Below are 19,970 nucleotides of genomic sequence, written 5' to 3'. Positions count from 1 at the left end.
GGCATTTATTTATACTTCACACTGTCTGCTCCGTGAGCTGCAGCCTCACTGTCCTCCGCCACGTACGCACACACACTCTCTCTCTTCCTCTCTCGAAACAATCCTGCACTTAAGTGAGCCACCAAAATCTGGGCTGCGAGTCATTTTGGCACCGGTTGTATAGGAGCCCCTGCAGTTTTGGTAACAAACCCTACACCTGATTGGGATCCAGAGCTCACTGGGAAACTACATCAGGCACTGAAAGTATTTTGAATTCATTCCTAAATTTGCCAGGAAGCCAGTGTAACAAAACAAGAACCAGGGTTAGTGTGGTATTCAGAGATTTATTGCGACAGGATGATTGATCAGAACACACTGATTGACTGTGGAGACGTGGACGGGCTGAAGGAGTCATTAGAGAAGTTTCTCTGGATGTTTTTGAGGGTAATAAATTTTAGAAGTTAACACAATGATTCTTCTCTAAACTGGCAGCAAATCATGTTGGAAGCCATCTTGATGTGTAAACACACTGTTCCAGATACAATACTGTTTATTTCTACGGCGTCATGGCGTCAAGGAGCGAGACTGAACCTTCACGCGGGTCAGTTTTATTTACTTTGGCTCCGGCTGAAGCCAGGAGCACACTGTCAGACCCCCCCACTAGGAAAGGGTTGATTTAAGAGACACAGAGCACGCAGGAGGAAAAGCTGAGAGCTGAAAAACTAAAGTTCAGTTGGCTGATGTCAAATCTGTAGATGTTTTACAGCTTTTATCAGATCTGCAGCAGTCCCTCTTTTGACCTTAATTTTTATCTGAGCGAATATTATGAAATACATACTGCCTGAATGCAATCAGGTCCTGTCAGTCCAAGTTAAACTGCGACAACAGGTCACACGAACACTGGTTACTGGGTGAAATATTGACTTTGGACACTGTAACACTGAACTTGTGACCAGCTGGAAGTCTGTGTTATGTAGAAGAGCTGATTAAGTCAGGAGGTCATGTTACAGAAACATTCATTCATTCATTTACTAATAACCAGATCCTTATGTTATCATTATGAGACATTGTGAGATATGCAGCCCATCTAATCAAGGTTTTAGTTTGTGGTGGTGATCCCATCAGTTAAGATGGAGCACACACATTTAGGTGACTTCTAACAGCCTGTTTACACAACTCTAAATCAGTGACTTAAATCTGGTGTTGACCCTCAGACTGATTGTCAAGGTTAAAATAAAATTCAAACAGGAGCAGATCTGAGAAAAGCGAAGCTTCTTAATACAATATAATAAAATGAACTTGTAACAGGAGGAATTACAAATATGGATCTATCTCTGATATCAGTAAGTCAATAAAGGTTCAAATGCCTGCAGGATCTTTGGTGTTAGACTCTGGAGTGAGAGAGACATCATGATTAAAATTCAGTATGTTTACGGTTATAGTTCAACTAGGCCATTTAATTGGACTTCTGTCATTGTCCCAGTATACAAGCAGGGGAGGGGATTTGTTTTAATAACCAAACTATGTCCGACTCTTCTATGATAGGTGGAGATATGCCCCCTTTCAGCTTGTTATGATTGGACCTTTTTCCTGTTGACCTATTACGTCACAGAACAAACAATCGATTAACAAGTTAACTGGTATCATGGTGGACAACTTTACAGCTCTGTACATTTTGTCCGTCCAAAAATACACGGCTCTGGATATAGATTTCTCCATGTTGTTACCAGCCTCTTCTTCTGTTACACATTTAATGCTTTCAGGGCGGAAACTGTGGAGCACGTGGAGAGTGACTAGGCTAGTTTGGGTCTGATTGACTGTATACATGCAGGAGGAATTCGAGTCCCAATCACATTAGCCCTTTTTAGATAGGAGTTGTGCAAATTTGCAGGAAAGTCCAATCAGTCTTTTTTCAGCATTGGCAGTATAAAAACAAAATCGGGGAGTGCAGCAAAATGCCACCTACCTACTTTTGTTTATGCAGAATGCACCTTTTTCGGGGCAATGGGGGGCGTGAGCAAGTAACACAATGTGTAGCTCAGCGTGTGACGTAAACAGTGACGTGGGAGGGAAGCCGCGGCTGGTCAGGCGGCGATTCTCTTGTAAATTGGCCTGTTCTTTACCATTCCTGTTATCCAACGGTTAATGGCCTCTACATTTGCGAGGACAAGGAGGGCGCGCAATTCCTTGTCTCCCCAGTTGCTCATCTTTACAGTGTCTGTCAGGTTTGTGTTTCCCTCTTGCTACTAGCTGCTCGCTAATTCCTGCTATCAGCTGTTTCCTGTTTATCCACCGCCAGTGGTTCGCACTTGCGTCATCATCAACAGCCCCTCCCATTGCGGAAGGCCGCCTCGGTCTGTTTAAACTTAAAGGGTTCCGCGAATATAATAGGGATGCACCGAATATTTGGTAACCGAATATATTCGGCCGAATATTGCAAAAAAAACCACACATTCGGTATTCGGTGGAATAAGTTAAAAGCAAGGCCGAATAATAGCGGCGTGTTTTGATAACGCAATCAAACAGCGTGCTGTGACGCGCGGAGTAAAATGTCGGCAATGTGGCGATCCGTCCCTCACTGCACTCGCATTTGCGGCTAAAATAGTTTTGAGCGAGCAAAATAGGCTTAAATCATTCAGCACGCTGTGCGAGCAGCCTACAGATTTCAACCAGCAGCAGAAACGAAAGGCGAATCCCACCGGTTGTGGGTTGAACGGGGGTTACAGACAGACAGTTATGTATTCCTGTCAAATGCAGCGGCCATTGGCTTACCAATGATATCCTCTTCTTGGCGTGTGGACTGCCCAGAAGTACCTGAACAGCCGAGCCAGCCGAACACAGGTATGTGATGTGTCAGAGGAGAAACGAGCCGTTCACGGCCCACAAACCTCACCGCACTTTAGGGACTGTTCTTTACTTATGAAGGGACTTGTCGGGAGGAGGGTGGCTGGTTGATTCTTATTTTATTTATTTATTTTATTTTGACACCCCCTATGTTCATCACTTATTGATGCTGTTTTTGAAGTATGAATAAGTTAATAAGTAATTTATTCCATTGAAATATCATTGATGTGTTATAGAAAAGTGATTTATCTTTTCATAAATGACAAAAGGCACATCTGTCTCATTTTCGTTGTGGTATCGTGATACTACTCAGAACCATGATATTTTCATTGGTATCGTACAGTGGGATCCAATTTTGGTACCGTGACAACACTAATCTGGAGGGGGTTCATCTGCAAAAACTAATGAAAAACTAAACAACGTTATTCGGTACTCAGTATTCGGCCAAGCGTTTAATATTATTCGGCTTCGGCCACAAATTTTCATTTTGGTGCATCCCTAGAATATAACTACCCTACGAGGCGGAAAATTGGGCGCCTTGGATCAACTCACCTTTCTGGCTCTGTGTGTCTAGACGCTCGCAGCATTCGCGGAAAATCTGGCAGTGTAAAAGGGGCTATTATCTGGGTGTGTAAGTCCAACTTTGAGAGTACGATTTCAGTCAGACTGACATGTTTACATGTACTTTAAAAGTAACACAATAAATCAGTGTCCTCTAATGTCATGTAAACATACTGAGTTTATAAACAACCTTTTACGATTTTTTTCAGCCCTGTTGTTTCTCAATAATTTCTTGGAAAGAAGGATGCAATTTGGAAAAATGAGACACTTAGTTTAAACAGTTGTGTCTGGTTTAAGAGTATTTGTTATTTTCTTTAAAAAAAAAACTGCATCATTTACAATGAAAACATTTTTTATTTATCATTCAGTTTTTTTATTCGGTGCTGTTTCCAGACGACCTGCTGTGCTCTGATTAAAAGCATTAGAAGCAAATACACAAAACGATTTCGCAACTTTACTTTAAGCAGTTCAGTTTAAAATGACCAGCGCTAACAGCCACATGCAGTTTACAGTGAAATTATTAGATTTGGTGGTAACAAAGTGCACTGACAGATTTGGATATTAAATCCTAATACAGTTTCTCTGTGTCACATTTTAACTCCTGTCTGAAGTTTAGAGGAACGCCTCTGCAGCTCGTCAGTCAGAACCTGTAGCTTTTCTGTTTCTCTCTCCCTTTCTCTGCCCGCTGTGTTCTTGGCGTTTAGGCAACATTATTCTCTGGCACATGGATAACTGTAATCAGACAACAAAAGGTGCAAACTGCACACGGATGCAAAACTTTATGGGCCTGTTTGCACTGTGACATCATTAGTACAGTATCCTTTGTGACTCAGACCTTCAGACGAGGCCGATAGCTGTCGCAAACAAGGTGAAATTCATGGTGCTATCAGCGGCCGCAATCCATCCTTTGTGAAATCACTCATTACTGTGTTATCTTAACAGGAAGTGAATCAGCTAAACTCTGATTTCACAGTTTGTGTGTGTGTGTGTGTGTGTGTGTGTGTTGCAGTCTTACTCCTGGTTCGACAGGTGGCCCTGTAGTGATCTGGGTTCATCAGCAGGTGGTCAGCCATCTGATCTGCAGTGTGAGGCTTATAGTCACAGTTAGAGCACTGCAGCAGGAACACACTGAAACACACAATAAAAAAGGTTTGTTTTCATTAATATCACTTTAATAATGAACACTTTATGTGAGTAGCAATGGACTTGCACCCATCTGTGCGCCCATGGGCATGTAGGTCTTAAATGAGATGTGGTCAGGTGCATTTTAGGCGTATTGCAGAAAGCGACTGTGCCATTGATCAACAAAAACCTGGTCAAAAGTCATAATGGCGCAGTATTTTCCTGCTATTTGAAGGGAGCAATATTCAGATAATAACATGCTCCTACAGAGGCCTGTTCACAACGTACGTACAGTCTGTTAGAAACACACACAGGGACACACAGATGATTTGCAGGCCGGTGAAATAATCCATCATTAACGAGGAAAATATTATTTGTTACATGTGACCTTGTGCTGTATTGCACACCCTACTGAGTGTTTGTTGTGTCTTCTCTCTCCCTATCTCTTCCTCCAGGAGCGCAGGACCTGAGAGCAATTTGGCAGGAGAGAATCAAAGGGAGCTGAGGGGCAGATTGGGGGAGACACAGAGACACATGCCCGCAACAGCCCAGCAGATGTCGTGGGTGATAGTTGTCATTCCTGCCTTGTTCCCTAGCACCATTTACCTTGTTGGGTTTTGTTACATTTGTTTGGGTTTGAGATGGCTGGTAGTTCAGTTCTCAGATTTTGTTTGGTTCCATTTAGTTTAGTTTAGTTTAGGGGGATGAACTGGGTGCTATGGCTCGCTGAGTGGCTGCACAGCGACTTTCACATCTTTTATTTCTTTTGGCCGGGATCTCCAACTCCCTTTGTTTCTTTATGCTCTAAGTCTGATTCCAATTGTGCAAACAATAAAATATGCTGATTTTTTATCTCTGCAACCTGTGGCATCCTTTATATGTTCCGGTCTCTAGTAGAGCCATGGTTTGTTATCAGAGGCTGTCACATTATTTAAAGCACGAACATAGCAGAGCAGAGCACAGCTGCTGTCTGACTCCTCATTAAGAGAGACGCTGAGAGCATTTATGCATCAGAAGCAGAATTAATTCCTTGATTATTTCAGACACTAAAAGTTTAGTTATGTTTCCTCTGTCAAGTTTACTGTTTTGCCGCTTAAATGTCCCACGGTATTGCTGCTGGGACATCACTGCTGTTACTGTATTACTCTCAGCAGAAAACCGCTCACTGCTCCACCTAGCTAAATCCACCATGTAAATAGCTGCCAGGTGTGCTTTAAAGGGACTGGAAGGTGACACTCTGATGGGCTGAATTCATGTTACATCCAAAACACACCTATGAATAATGAAGGGACTAAATACAACCCCTTTGCCCCTTGCACTTTACTTCATGCCCAAATTATGCTCTGTTTAACAGGCAGAAGTGGTTGGACTCGCCCTAAACTCACTTTACACCATGTACTGTAGGTTGTCTAAATAAGGCCTGATATCATTTATAGAAAACAGCTTCAGTAGTTAAAATCAAAGCTGAGTTGAATTAGTTTTAAATCTGATCAGAACTCCTCTGATTGTGTGAAACGCTGATCAACATTCTTACCATTCAGACCAGATGTGATACGTACAGTATGTTGTTCACAGACTCTGGTCCTGTACAGTTTGTGTGTTCACCTTTACCAATAAATAAAGTTGAAGAAGATGAACAGAATTAAATTTAAACTCAGATGTTTCACGTTAGAGAGCAGGATACAAGAAGAACATTTTCAGACTGTCTGAACACAAACAGCTCCACATGTAAAAACATCTGTTCTCCATGAAGACAGTAAAACCTGCAGTTTTTAACATTCACATTCATTAATATTCATGTACACTGTTTTGTTGTGATGGTCAAAGGAGTTTCAGTGATGAAGAGCGACACCTGCAGGTCAGACTGAGTCACTGCAGCACTAACACAAATCGGTCACACTGTGATGGACAATAAAGTTTTGTAAGAATTGTGAGCATGAATGAAACATGAGGAGGTGTCTGTTTGAAAGTCTGATAGTTATTGATTATATAATTTTTTGTTTCCGTTTCATCTGACTCTGCTCTGCTTTTCTCTTTGGGAACAAGTGGCACAACTCAAACTGAACGCAGCTCAGTGATCGATAAACAATCAGTGATTGATGAGCAGTGGGTCTCACCATGGAGGAGGCAGTCGGTGCAGAGGAAGAACTTTGTCTTTGGATGGCGGCACGTGGTGACTGAAAACAACAAACAACAAGAGTCAGAATCAGAGAGGATAAAGACTGAACATCATAAAAGGAAACAAGGAAGATGGTGAATAAATTCATGTTGTTGTTTAGAGAGAGAATTTTAACATTTCAGTTCATTATTCAATTTAATGTGAGAGTTTCAATTAATGCGTTTTGAATATATTTCCATTTAACTTTCACCACCTGCTTTTCATTTCAGGCTTCTTAATAACCTTTAACTTTTAGTTTCATTTTATTTTATTACTGCAGTACAGTGAGCGGTACTGTGAGTGTGTTCTCACTGGATCATGTGGGTAGCGTAGGCCCTGGAGCAGCAGCTGCTGTAGGGACACAGCAGACAGGTCACGTGAGTTGGGTAGTGAGCCGAGAAGTCAGAGGCGTCGGTTCCACACTCCAAACACACCAACCGGTCTCCATCATATGAGGAAGACCTGCAAGAGACAAGACGAGGCAATATTTAACCTCAATACAGATACTACCATGAGTTTTTATACAACTTGTATCCAACATTTAAACACTGATAGAGAGATAGAGCAGCAAATGAGGATTAATCGGCCGCTGAAAATAGTCCCCGGCAAAGTCACTATTTTTATCTGTTATGTATCATGTAGTTCAGACCAACTGATTTCGACATGACACTCCCCTCTGGCGCCACCCTCAGGAGAAACCTTAAGGTTTTTTAGAAAGTCTGACCTGTTGTGGACTCTGCGGCTGACCGGTTTCTTGGTTGGTGATCGAGGTGATTTCTGGAAGGGAGGGCTCCTCTGGGTCGGAGACTTCTCTGTCTTGATGTTGATTGGCTGGATGAGGGAGGCGGGGCTCTGGAAAGGTCGGCTACCTCCTGATCCCAGAGACCTGATCTTCCCATAAGTCCTGATCGTCACCTGGAGACACATGAATCAATAATGAGAACAGCCGGGGACGGGACTTGAGTCCAGACAAGCCTTGTAAGGGGTTCAGAGTCTAGTGAGCTGACCTTTGACCCTGGTGGCAGTCCGTCGAGCCTCGCAGGTCGCCGGAAGCTGCGGTGGTTTTCCAGTTTGTGCTGCATTTTGTCCTTCAGGAAGACGAACTGAAGACGACACCTGTTACAGTGGAAGGCCTGGTTGACCTGAGGGAGAAGACGGACGGACAGAGACACAGAGGACGTTTTATAAAAATGAAACATAAATTATGGATGTAACAGAACTGATCCCCGACTGTTCACTGCAGGATGTTTGGTTCCATACAAAGTAATTACTGTCTAATGAGGTCAACACACCTATCATAACGAACATAAACTCAGTGTAACAACTGTTGTCTGTTAGCTGAACTATGCTAGTCAGGTTAGCATGTTTACCTGTACAGGTCACACAGACAGTCCCTCCTTGATGTCGCAACAACAGTTCTGCACGACCTTGCAATTCCGTCAAATCACCACAAATTAACCACAAATTTGACCATTTAAAATGAGCCCTTCTCTGTAGAGCTACACACAGAGTACTGATTTGCTGTGTCCCACTGTGGGGGTGCGAGCTCTGTCACACACACAGTGATAGGGCTAACGGTTAGCATCACACGGCTATCCAACGGTTAGTTAAGAATGAAACAACTGAGTGGAGCTGTTTTGGTGTCGGTGTGAGATTGTTGGGAATGCTGAACGGCTCGGTGTCGGATGTTAGCTGCTACTGTTGCCGCTGTGTGAGCTTATGTCAACTGGGCACAGAGAGCAGGAGGAGAGCGGCTTGAAAACTTTTCCGTGACTTCTGAATGACCCATAATAAACTTTTTATCTTACCAAAATTTCCTTTGCATTTTTACACAGAACCAATCGACGGTGGCATCACTCCACTCTAATGTGTGATAACAAACTGCATCCCAGCATAACACAATTACAGGAGACGTGACAGGTGTGACATGTAACACAACAGCATCGACCTCATGGTGTGACATAACATACGCGTCAGCAGCACTTAATTGACAATAAGAATGGCATAACATGTCTATCACAACCGTTTAGCTTCTCTGTTACATGGCAACTAATCTCATCCTCTGCTCGGAGGGTAAGGAGCTCCTAATCTCATTGTTTTCCCAGTTTGCAGACATTTACAGCCACTGTTCTTCTTCTATGAGTTAGCCTCTAACTGCTAACAGCTGCTATTTAAATCTCCCGCTGCATAACAGGTAATCAATACGTCACACCTCCCCCTCCCTGGTCACGTCTTTCTGGCTTTATGTTTTACACAGACCTCATTTTGGGGCTGTTACTACTTCCGTTTCTGGCTCAGAGGTGAGACAACTCTGCACCCCCTTTCTGTGATCGTACCCTATACAGCATGGCCAGGCCGCATGGCGGCGCAATATTCCTGCCTTGAACAGGCCATGTAAAAGTGGCTAATGTTTGAGGGTGCAGGAAGCTGACACAGATCCTGTGGGAATTGGCAGTAATAGATAAAACACTCTGCAGGAGAGGGCGGTTATGGTCAGATATCAATGAGGAGAGGGCAGGAGCGGGATACTAAACAAAAGTCTCGGGCAGGGCTTTATCTTTCACTGAGAATTATTGATAATAGGTCAGTTGATTGTTAATGTTTCTCAAAATAAATGACAAAAAGCTTGTTTTCTGTTTGTGTTTTCACCAAATACTGAAAACTTACACCAAATATATATATATTATAAAACATATATGTACAGTGATATATATATTATGAGCTGTGTGTGTGGTTACCTGGTGTTTCAGCAGGTGCTGCTGGTAGCTGGTGGGGTTTCTGGTCACTTTCAGGCAGAAAACACACAACAGGAAGCGAGACTCTCTGTGAAAGCTGGCGAAGTGCTGCACTACGTCCGAGTAGAAGGACGAGCGAAACGAACACACCTGAAAATCACACCTGAGTTAATGAGGCCCGAGGGCAGCCGGGTTAATTAGGTCAGAGGTCAGAGGTCGTACTCACCTGGCAGACGTAGGGCATCTCTCCTGGTTTGTGGTTGGACTTCATGTGGTTCAAGAAGGCCGGCTCGTTCTCAAACGCCCACTCACAAATACGACACATACCTGCGAGAGAAAAGAAGTATCATAAGTCCAGTCCAGGAAAACACATTGGTTTTATATTTTCAGGTGTGTGTGACCAGGTGTGGTTCTTACTGGAGGAGAGGGTGGGGCCATGCACCTGCTCCTGGTGGCTCTGGAGCTGACTACGAGATGAGAACTGTCGGTAACAGAACCTGCAGCACGTCCTCTCATCACCTGCTCCTCGTGCTCCAATCAGCTCTGAGTGCTGGAGCATGTGCTGCATCAACCTGCACACACACACATATAAAAGTAAACATAAGGGCTGCTGCAGCAGGACAGTGCAGGAGTGTACAGGTGCTCAGGAGTGTACAGGTGCTCAGGAGTGTACAGGTGCTCGCTGGTCCCACCTCAGGTTGTTCTCGGCCAGGTGTGAGCAGCTCTGGCAGGTGAAAGTGCAGGTCTTGATCCCCAGTGGTTGAGGTTTCCTCAGACTCAAGTCGCCCTCATAAGTTCCGTAGTAAAACTCCTCCACACTCATCACCACTCTGGTGGGGTCGGACGTCGGCGCTGATGATGTCACACCTGGGGTGGTGACGACAGAGGGGGCGGGGCCAGGAGCTGCTGAACCAAGTGACACACAGAGTCATGAAGCACGGTAACCATGGTAACACAATAAAGTCGCACTGCACAAGTTTGAACGAGGTGATTGTTAACAGGACCCTGATGTTCCACAGGTGAGAGTTTGGACCAGCTGTGATCAGGTGAGCACTTCCTGCTCTCCTTCACAATAAAAGTCTTGCAGCCCGTAATGAATTCTGTAAAAATTCTTCTGTTTTTATATCATTGTTATGTTAATAAGGGTTTTTGAGGAGACATTTATTCCTGAGATTTCATAGAGAAGGTTATTCATCCACACATCTCATAAATTTTTTAAGATATTTAAGGCTGAGACGAAGCAGCTTCTGTACCAGTAGCGTTTCCTTTCACTTGTTATTTCTGTAATCTGTTATTTTTATTGAGCCGTAACCAAAATGAACCGATAATCTGTCTTCTCAAAGATGAAAATCATTGTGGAATTTCTTTGTTGTACAAATTAGATATTTAAAATTTACAGCAACACAAAGCAAGTAAAACATGTTTATAGACGTATAATTATGAACCAGATTTTAAAAAGTAACCGTAGTACCACTATCAATAACTGCTCTGCCCGTACCGCGGCTGAACGTGATTCTGGTGACTCCATTGGCCGAGCCAGAGGGAAGGGCGGGGGAACCTCCCACCTTCAGGGAGCTGGCTCCGCCCACCTGGGTCATCTGAAGGTTAACTGGAGAAAACAAAGAATCAATCAATGTACATGTCAATCAATCAATCGGTTCTAATCAGATTTCTGTAGGCTAACCAGGTCCTGGCGTGCTGGTGCGGATGGTCAACGTGGCGGGCAGCTGCATGGTGGTGAAGGTGGAGCCAGGCTGGGTGGGGCCTCTGGAGGGGGCGGGGCCTGGTCTGGTCTGAATTGCCTGGCCCTGAGGGAGGACTGGAGACACGCCTACGCTGGGCCGCACCAACTGACCCAACGACGGGGCTGTGAGGACAGGAAACAGGAAACAGGAGTGATGAGTGATCCGATTGATAATCAGATCTTATTTCTGATTGATTATTGTCTGGTGGCGTTCAGATGTCCTACACTGGATCAAGGTGAGCGGCTGGACCGTCTGCCCCGGCTGCAGGTTCAACACCAGAGGGGTGCCGTGGTTCATCATCGGGAAACCCTGTATAGTAAACACATGACATCACAGTGACATCACAGGCACTGAACAGAAGCATGAGCAGAGTGAACCTAACATATGACCACATGACGCCGCTGCTCGCCACCTTACACTGGCTGTGCCTTTTGTATTGATTTCATACTTCTACTGCGCTAAAAGCATTAAATGGCTTCACTCCAAATGCGATGGTTTGTGTATCTGTGTTGAACAGTACAAGGTCACGGTCCGGTGCACACAGCTGCGGACCTAATACATTGTATGCAGACTGATGTGTGTGATGTGGAACCTAAGTTCACAAGCGTGAGTGCCCCCCACAAACTTGTATCTGTACACTGTTAGCAACACGTGCTGAGGCTCACACAACAAGCTGAGTGGCTGTGAGTCAGTCACTCTCTCTTTGGCCCCTTTCCAGTGGCTCCCTGTGACTTATATAAAATATATGGAAATGAATAATGGTATTTTTTATGATTTTTATTCATCACTGTCGTAGGCCGAAAGTGATGTTTACATTCTCCAATTGTGAAAGCGTGTAGCCTATACACTGAATACATTTTTTTATAAACTTTTCGTCACCTAAAATGTGCTTCATCAGTCTACGGTCTGGTCCCTTTCCTCTTAATTTTGCCAAACCTCAATAGCAAACTATAACTCGCAGCATTCACAGACAAACACTTGTCTTTATCTGGACTCATTTTCTCCACAAACAGCATGCTAATGTTATTAGCACAAGCCTATGGCATTTTACATTGTATAAATTAGCCTAGCGACTTTTTCCTCTACTCACATGAAGCCAGGGACAACAGCAACATTTAACAAAGGTAAAGTTACAAAATTCAGCTGACAAAACAACTGTTTTACACTAAACACGTTTTCCAAACAAATACAACATGCTAACGTTATTAGCACAAGCCTATGGCATTTTACACTGTATAAATTAGCCTAGCGACTAGCTGAGATTTCCTCTGCTCATATGAAGCCAGGATAAATCACACGCAAGACTTAAAATGCTATTTTTGTGGAGGTTTTATTGTCTTGGCAATTTATTGTTTCTTATCTGTGAAATTAAAGTAAATCAAAGCTTTGTTTCCACTGAGGGAAATGGTTTCAGTTTAGAAACATAGACAGGAGGTCTGCATCACCATTTGGTGTAGTTACATTTCTGGGGAGGTGCACGCCAGGCTATGGCCGTGTTACTTTCATTACAAGGCTCAAATATGTTTTGCGCAGCTCTAGGTGTTTTGTTTTCATTTTGATAGTTGAGGGTGCAGATCCCTGCAATTAATGAGAGTTAATGAAACCGCAGAGCTGAACGACCCTGTGGGTTCTTAATCAGCTCCAAAAGCATCAGAGAGAGAACTGAAACACATCAAACACGCTGACGCACACTCAGTGGCATCACCAAGATGTGCTGGGGGGGGGAAACAAAAAAAAAACACTAACCTGTGTTATTTACAATTCCATAAAATGAGAGATACTTCTTAGTTTTACAATAATAACTTTATTTACCAAGTAACAAAATGCTTTACACGCTGTTTATGGAGGTTTTGTTGTGTGAGGCATGAGAAGAGTGCACTGCAGTAATCTAACCAGGATGAAATGAATACATAATTTAATGTTCTTGGCAGATAAAAGAAACAGAATTAATAAGCTGTTGAAGTTGAGGTTACAGCCTGTTGGGACTCGTCGCCTTTCGCGTGTTTGTACAGTGTAATACACACACGTTTAAAATGTTCCTGATTTTTTTTAATATTAAAAACAATTACCAAAGTTGGCGGTGGAGCAAAATGTTACCTCAGTCTGTTGTAAATAAATGAAAACTGTTACCTATGTTTTTGTTTTCTCCTGCTGTACCTGTGACTTCTGCATCCACCTCTAGTTTGCACTTGTACTAACCCCAGCTTACACAGACTGATTAAACCACCTGAGAACTCCATGTTCATCTTTCTGTAAACATCCACCAACATACGTTTTCTGCTTAAATATGTAACACAGCTTCAAACACAGCAGAGGGTGTGTTTGTTTTCTGTACCTGTGTGGTGAGGAGGATGGGCTGGGCGTTGTGTGTCCCGGGGGCTGCTGGGAGGAGAAACGTCCCACCTGGCGTCTGCGTCAGGAAGAGGGGCCCCTGATGGGTCTGAGCCATCAGGGTCTGAGCTGCTGCAGGCGTGGAGGAGGCAGGGAGGTGTGAGACAGAGGAAGAGGGGGTGATGACGGAGGGAGGAGGAGGAGCAGGCCTCACAGAGGAGCAGACGATCTGAACAGGAGGTGAAGCTGAGGAACAAGAAAACAGAGACTTGGTGAACTGTTTCTGGTGTTACACATAACAAAGAGACAGCACAATTCTCACAAACAAAAAAATACTGTCTTTGATGATTCACAGTGAAGAAGTTCTAAATGAGTTTAGAGCAGAAGTGAATATACAAATTATTTCTGGATATTCAAACCTCTATCTGTAACATTCAGTACGTTTGCATGCACAGTTCAATCGAGCTACGGTTACAGCTCCACTAGGCCATTTAACTGGACTACTGCCCTTGTCCCAGTATACAAGCACAGGAGGGGGATCCATTTAATTGCTGAAGTATGTCTGACTCCTCTACGACAGGTGGAGATATGCCCCCTTTCAGCTTGTTAGTGTTGGACCTTTTTCCAGTTGACCTATTACATCACAGACCAAACAATCGAGCCTCATCCAGCTGTTCCAACACTTTTTTGGAGCAGCTGATGCAGCATGAACTGTGTCTCCTCGTCTGTCCAATAAAAGACGGCTCTGGATGTAGATTTCACCATTACGTTACCAGCTTCTTCTTCTGTTACACATTTAATACTATTGGACTTCCGGGTCAAAGCCCGGGGCGTAAACTGTGGAGTAGTGCTGCACGATTTGGTAAAAATGTGCGATTGCGATTATGATGGACAATATCGCGATTTGCGATTGCGATTACAATATAATTACAATAAAATATAATAAATAAATGGTATCATGAGTCTTTTTGCTTGATTCAGTGTTTCCCTACATTATATCAGGGGGCACTGACCTGACATAGTTATTGTTATGGACAGACAGTGAGTCAATGACCATCAACAGACTGAGCACAGTCAAACACGCTGCTCACACAGTAGCGCAGCACGGTTGCGTTCAGGCATTGTCACGTAAGTGACAAATTCCAGCGCCATAGCACAACACAGCAGCATGTCAAGTGGGCCGAACCCAAGCAAAATTGCTCATTTTTTCATTTGTTATGGAGTCCATGATTTCCCTGTGACACTTACAAATGTTTGCTCAACTGTGCTTGGATGTTGTTTTATGAGGTTCTGACGGCTTTCAGTTGTCTCTTTGTATTTAACGTTACACGGCTCGGCTTTCTCTCACATGCACTCTTCCTACTTTTCCCTGTGCTGTCTCAAGTGTTGATATAGATTGGTCGTGTCGCCGCGGGACGTGGCAACTTTAACTTTTAAACTTTTACACAGCACGTCTTTCAGTTACAGCGACGTTGGACAGAAAGACGTGCTGTGTAAAAGTTTAAAAGTTAAAGTTGCCACGTCCTGTCTCAAGTGGTATAGATTGGTCATGTTGCCGCGGGACGTGGCAACTTTAACTTTTACACTTACACAGCACGTCTTTCTGTTCAACGTCGTCGTACCTGAATCCAAAGTATCGCCATGTAACAGATGTTTTTTTCGCCACCAACTCAGCCTGTTCATGGTCGAGCTCATGCTCTTCTTCGGCGTCTGTGTTGGTCACTGCTGCACGCACCAGGATAGCTTGTGGGCGTGATGTCAAACTCCACACACTACAGGAGAGGCAGTCACGTTCACAGGCACAAACGTTAACATTTATTTAGCCTGCATTAAATCGCAAATCGCAGCCTTTTATGCGGTTACGTAATCGCACAGCCTGACATCGCGATTGCGATTAGATTAATCGTGCAGCACTACTGTGGAGCATGCTCTGAGTGCCTCGGTCAGTTTGGGTCTGATTTACTGTATACAAGCAGGAATTCAACTCCCAGTCACATTATCTGGGTGTGTTAGTCTGACTTTGAGAATTTTGATGTAGTACGATCTCAGTCGGACTAACATGTTCACATGTATTTTTAAAGTCTGGTTTCAGTCAAACTAACACAATGAATCATTTTTCTTTGAAAGTGTATCCGTATCTTAGCCGTTTTAAACTAAATACATTTAACTGATCCTCTTTTTCGGAGCTTTGTTTGTTTACTCAAATAGCACATTGTGTCATCGGCAGAAACAGGTTGTGGAAAGTTTGGGGAGATGCTTGCTGCATTGCTCAGGGACAGTTTGTTCCTGAATACGTAGCATTTATCAGGTTGACAAGCAGAACTGTGTGCATTCAGTGGAATGTGTTAACAGGGACCACTTTGCATTGAAACTATTAGCCTTTCAAATACTTTGAACACTTGGTCCACCACCCATCTACTCCTTCGGGTTATCTACTACGATATTATACTCATTTGTATTATTTATACATATTTACTATGATTACATTTTACTTTTTGCAATCTAGTATGCCACCATTTTATCACAAATAATATCATTATTGTGATATTTAACTTTATAGCACAATTTCCTTACATCATGCACCCCAAACATACACACACACACACACACACACACACACACACACACACACACACACACACACACACAGATACCTGTTGGAGGTGTGACAGGTGGAGGAGTCCTGGGGGGCGGAGTCTCAGATGCTGGAAGAGGAGACATAGAGTCCTCCACTGGACAAACAGAAACACAGATAGTGTTATTATCATTATTATTATTATTAAAAGGAAAATCAGCTGTTGGTCATTAATTTTCTGTCAGTTGTCTGATAAACAGACTAATTGCAGTTGTATAAACTGTTGTGAAGTTTAACTGCGTGTGTGAATGTGTGTGTGTGTGTGTGTTCTCACCTGGCTCGCAGTAGCTGTCGAAGAAGTCCATGTCATCTTCCTCCACATTGTCGTCCACCTGTTGCCATGGCTCCAGCTCCTCCTCCTCGCACTCCATAAACAACTCCGTATCCATGTTGCTATGGAAACCAAGAGAAACTGTCAGCGTCACGACGTGTGGCAGAACTTCAAACAACCTCCATCTGTCATCATCGTCATCATCATCATCATAATAAAACAACACTAAACTCTGTTTATTATTCTCATGAAATGAAGTCAAACAGGAGCTTCAGATTTAAGAGTCATTAACAGGAATCAAACCACACTGTCCCTTTAACAGCCTCTGTTCCGGAGCTTTCAATCATATCACATGAACCTCACTACAAGAGGGAGCTGCCCAGATGTCAATGAAGATGGCGTTAAGTTTCAAAGTCCCTGTAAAGATCTAATGGTGCCACAAGATAAGGTAACCAAACCTATCAGAGTCACACAGCAGTCATGTGCCCATTTGGCTGTTTCTACATTTGGAGAACAGAACAAAAACTGAAAACAAGACTGGCCGAACATAACCATTACCACAGGCTGTATATGCTTATTATTGTTAATAAATACCAATAATTTATTTCACCAGTCACCAGAACCAAATGATGATGGATAATCATCATCATAATGGTAATTTACAACACCATCTTTAGTGTCCTTGTGTGCAAAAGGCTGTTTGACTTTCACTTAGCTTGTGCAGCCTGTAGCTTTTTCTGTCAAGATGTTTTCATTGTTTACATAACTCCTGCAGGGAAAGCAACATGTTGTCACACCACTGACTTCACGGAGGCAGGAAGATTTTCCAGTTCTGTTTTATCTCTGTCATCTCCGACTCGGGCAGTGGCCCTGATATCCAGAAAAGGGCAGCTGCAGGCTAACGGTACCGGTAAGCTCCGCTGTGTCGTCTTTGACGTGTTTTTTTCTTGTATGCATGCAAGGTGGAATTTTTAAAACCAAAAAATCTCACTAACAGCAGACACAGCTCCTGTCTTAAGCTCAAGTTATTCCAGTGCATCTCTGGACTATTTGGTCTCTTTCTTAATCCTTTATTTTTTCTGGTATTAAATGTAGCTAAAACTCCCAATTTGCGATGTCATAGGGTGCAAAAACTGGAGCTGCTCCATACACAATGAATAATGAAAGGTGTTCTAGATCACACTGAGGGAGCAAATGGGAACATATTCTGTTTCAGAACTGAGAGCACTACCATAGGATAAAGCTCATTTTGGTATAAAAACTAGAACAAACATTCTGTGCATTTGTCTCTCATTCATTGTCTATGGGGCAGCTCCAGTCTTTACACCATGTGACATCACAAGTTTTAGACTTCTCTGATTTCTGGCTTTGAGAGAGAGCAGCTCATGTTCACAAATGTTGACTCAACGTTAGTAGACTATGGAAAAACATAGTGGAAATCTTAATTTAGGTGGTGTTCCACAGTCAAAGACCCCTCAGTTTTCATAACACAGTATACCCTGAAATTGTTTTAATGCTGAAACTCCAGTTACGACATTAACTTTTCTGATTACCAAAGTTTAGCATGACAAACAGACTGATGACACTGACACCGTTTTGAATAAGAGCTGCAGATTTAAAGTCACTAAAAATAAACACCATTGATAAATTGTTAATTATTGGGTATAAATATTTGGGAAAAAAATCTGATGTTGTCGCTCTTAGTTGCATCTGTTATTTGCAGTGGTGGAAGAAATATTCAGATCCTTAACTGCCGTCAAACTACTGACACCACACTGCAAATACTGTACACAAGCATACAAGTAGAAGTCCTGCATTGAAACTGACCCTTTAGAAAAAGTCTGAAAGTATAATCACGATTTATTTCAGTGCAAAAGTGTACCCTTTGACAAACTGTTATACATGGTATGGTTAGATTATTATTACAGATGCATTACAGCAATAGCAGGATTTTACTGTTGTAGTTAGCTGAGGTGGAGCTCTGATTATATTGATTATATAATCATAAAGCAGCATATTGTCACATTTGTGAAGCTGGAACCATTAAATAGTTTTACATGACAAATGATTTCAACCATCAAAATAGTGTGACGTTATTTTTTGTCAGCCGTGTAAGCCAAACCTGTACATGTCCATACGCTCTGTGTGTAACCATCTGTATTTGTAACGTTAAAGTAACTAAAGCCGTCAGATAAATGAAGTGGAGTAAAAGTATAAAGTGGTAAGTGTCAAGTACAAGCACCTTACATTTGTACTCAAGTAAAAGTACTTCGTTACATTCCAGCTCTGCTTATTTGTATGGTTTTAAATAAAGTTGTAATCTCGTAGTAACTCGATGCGGCCTCAGAGGGCGCTCCGCTCCGCCTGCTCCTCTCCGGGCTTTGTGTTAGTTTCCCCGCAGGAGGAGCGTTCATGTCCCGGTGGGAGAAAACTTTCAGCCCGTGCGGGTAAAGACACACTGCGGGGGCCGGCTGCACCAGTGAAAGCTGAACCCGGGTACCTGTGACCGCAGGAGCGGGCTGAAGACCCGGTTCAGCCCACCGCCGCACGCACGGTCAGCCGCGGTGCGTTTGGATCACAACAGCCTGTCTGCACCGCCCCACCGGCGGCAGCTAGCTGTAACACACCAAGCGCTTCCTTCGTGTACCTGTCGGCACGGTGTAACGGAGTTGCGTGATAACGCAGATCGGACCGGGTGCAGCTGTGCGGGGCTTACCTGCTGCGGGAGCTGCGGAGCTCGGACGCGGAGCAAGGACGGGTTCGCACGGTTCTTCTTCGGGCGCGCTCCGGTTCAGGAGGCTGTGGTCGGGACTTCCTCCTGCTGCAGCTGCGGATTGGCCAACAACGACTGTACGTCACTTCCTGCTCAGAGCAGCGCGGCCTCTCATTGGTCGGTGGGAGTCCCTCCAACTGCAGCAAGCTGCGGGTTTTTCAGGCTGGAGGGTTTAACGGGCTCCGCAGCGGCCGGTGGGACTTCGGTAACCCGGTGCACTGGCCAGAAAACAACAACAATAACAGTCAAACAAACAAACAACAAAAACAAGCTGAGAGCGCGGAGGAGAGAGGCGTCAAAACAACACCACACAGACTCTCAGGGCAGGACGCCATTTTGTTTTTATTGTTTGTGGCGGGGGCGGGGCAACAGAGTGACGTCAGAGGCGAGGCTGAAATATTTATTTTTTATTTACTTTGTAGCACTGGGGAAGTGTTGCGCTCTCTACTACGACTAAATAATACATTACAAAATTAAAATTATATAACAAAAATAAAACAGATTTACAGGATGCAGAACTGTAGTGATTTATGTTTTTATACTGTTACTATTGTACTACTGTTACTACAATTTTAGGTATGAAAGTTGAACAAATTCATTTCAGAAATAAAACACACTGTCAAAACTATAACATACATTTAGTCAAAATATTTCTATATAATGAGTGATGCAATGTAACAAAGTACATTTGCTATTACTGTTCCGTTTAATGTTGAGGTACTTATACTTTACTTGAGTATTTCCATTTTATTTTACTTTATAATTCTGGTCCATTACATCTCAGAGGTGGAATATTGTACTTCTCACTGCACTACA

General features: G+C 43.3%; 2 protein-coding genes and 1 long non-coding RNA gene across 9 annotated transcripts in view; 2 read left to right on the top strand and 1 right to left on the bottom strand.

The window, feature by feature from the left end:
* The window catches only part of pogzb (pogo transposable element derived with ZNF domain b), a 39,081-nt gene extending 19,852 nt beyond the window's left edge, over positions 1–19,229 (bottom strand). For 3 of the 4 annotated variants that reach the window (XM_033641391.2, XM_033641393.2, XM_033641394.2), the window contains exons 1-16: positions 19,098–19,229; positions 16,385–16,503; positions 16,130–16,207; positions 13,480–13,721; positions 11,369–11,453; positions 11,084–11,266; positions 10,898–11,008; positions 10,092–10,305; positions 9,817–9,971; positions 9,626–9,726; positions 9,403–9,549; positions 7,672–7,806; positions 7,389–7,579; positions 6,977–7,126; positions 6,624–6,683; positions 4,400–4,512 (exon numbers count right to left, since the gene is read on the bottom strand). In XM_033641391.2, the coding sequence (XP_033497282.2) occupies positions 4,400–4,512; positions 6,624–6,683; positions 6,977–7,126; positions 7,389–7,579; positions 7,672–7,806; positions 9,403–9,549; positions 9,626–9,726; positions 9,817–9,971; positions 10,092–10,305; positions 10,898–11,008; positions 11,084–11,266; positions 11,369–11,453; positions 13,480–13,721; positions 16,130–16,207; positions 16,385–16,499 (2,080 nt within the window). In that variant the 5' untranslated portion in view covers positions 16,500–16,503; positions 19,098–19,229. The remainder of the gene's footprint in view (positions 1–4,399; positions 4,513–6,623; positions 6,684–6,976; positions 7,127–7,388; positions 7,580–7,671; positions 7,807–9,402; positions 9,550–9,625; positions 9,727–9,816; positions 9,972–10,091; positions 10,306–10,897; positions 11,009–11,083; positions 11,267–11,368; positions 11,454–13,479; positions 13,722–16,129; positions 16,208–16,384; positions 16,504–19,097) is intronic. The other variant, XM_033641392.2, reaches the window with a different exon arrangement.
* On the top strand, positions 20–5,533 carry LOC144464462 (uncharacterized). The gene is made up of 3 exons (XR_013492156.1): positions 20–243; positions 4,394–4,533; positions 4,962–5,533. It is a non-coding gene; the product is annotated as an uncharacterized LOC144464462 (long non-coding RNA).
* The window catches only part of crdhl (cone RDH-like), a 14,054-nt gene continuing 11,245 nt past the window's right edge, over positions 17,162–19,970 (top strand). For 2 of the 4 annotated variants that reach the window (XM_033641398.2, XM_078171369.1), the window contains exon 1: positions 17,187–17,291. The gene's annotated coding sequence lies outside the window, so the exon portion shown is untranslated. Of the gene's footprint in view, positions 17,292–19,222; positions 19,360–19,970 lie in introns of those variants that run through there. The other 2 variants (XM_033641395.2, XM_033641399.2) reach the window with 2 other exon arrangements.

This window comes from Epinephelus lanceolatus, chromosome 10 (assembly GCF_041903045.1).
Source record: "Epinephelus lanceolatus isolate andai-2023 chromosome 10, ASM4190304v1, whole genome shotgun sequence".
NCBI lineage: Eukaryota > Metazoa > Chordata > Actinopteri > Perciformes > Serranidae > Epinephelus > Epinephelus lanceolatus.
Note: the sequence above shows the minus strand (reverse complement) of the source record. Positions and strands in the feature narration are given on the sequence as shown.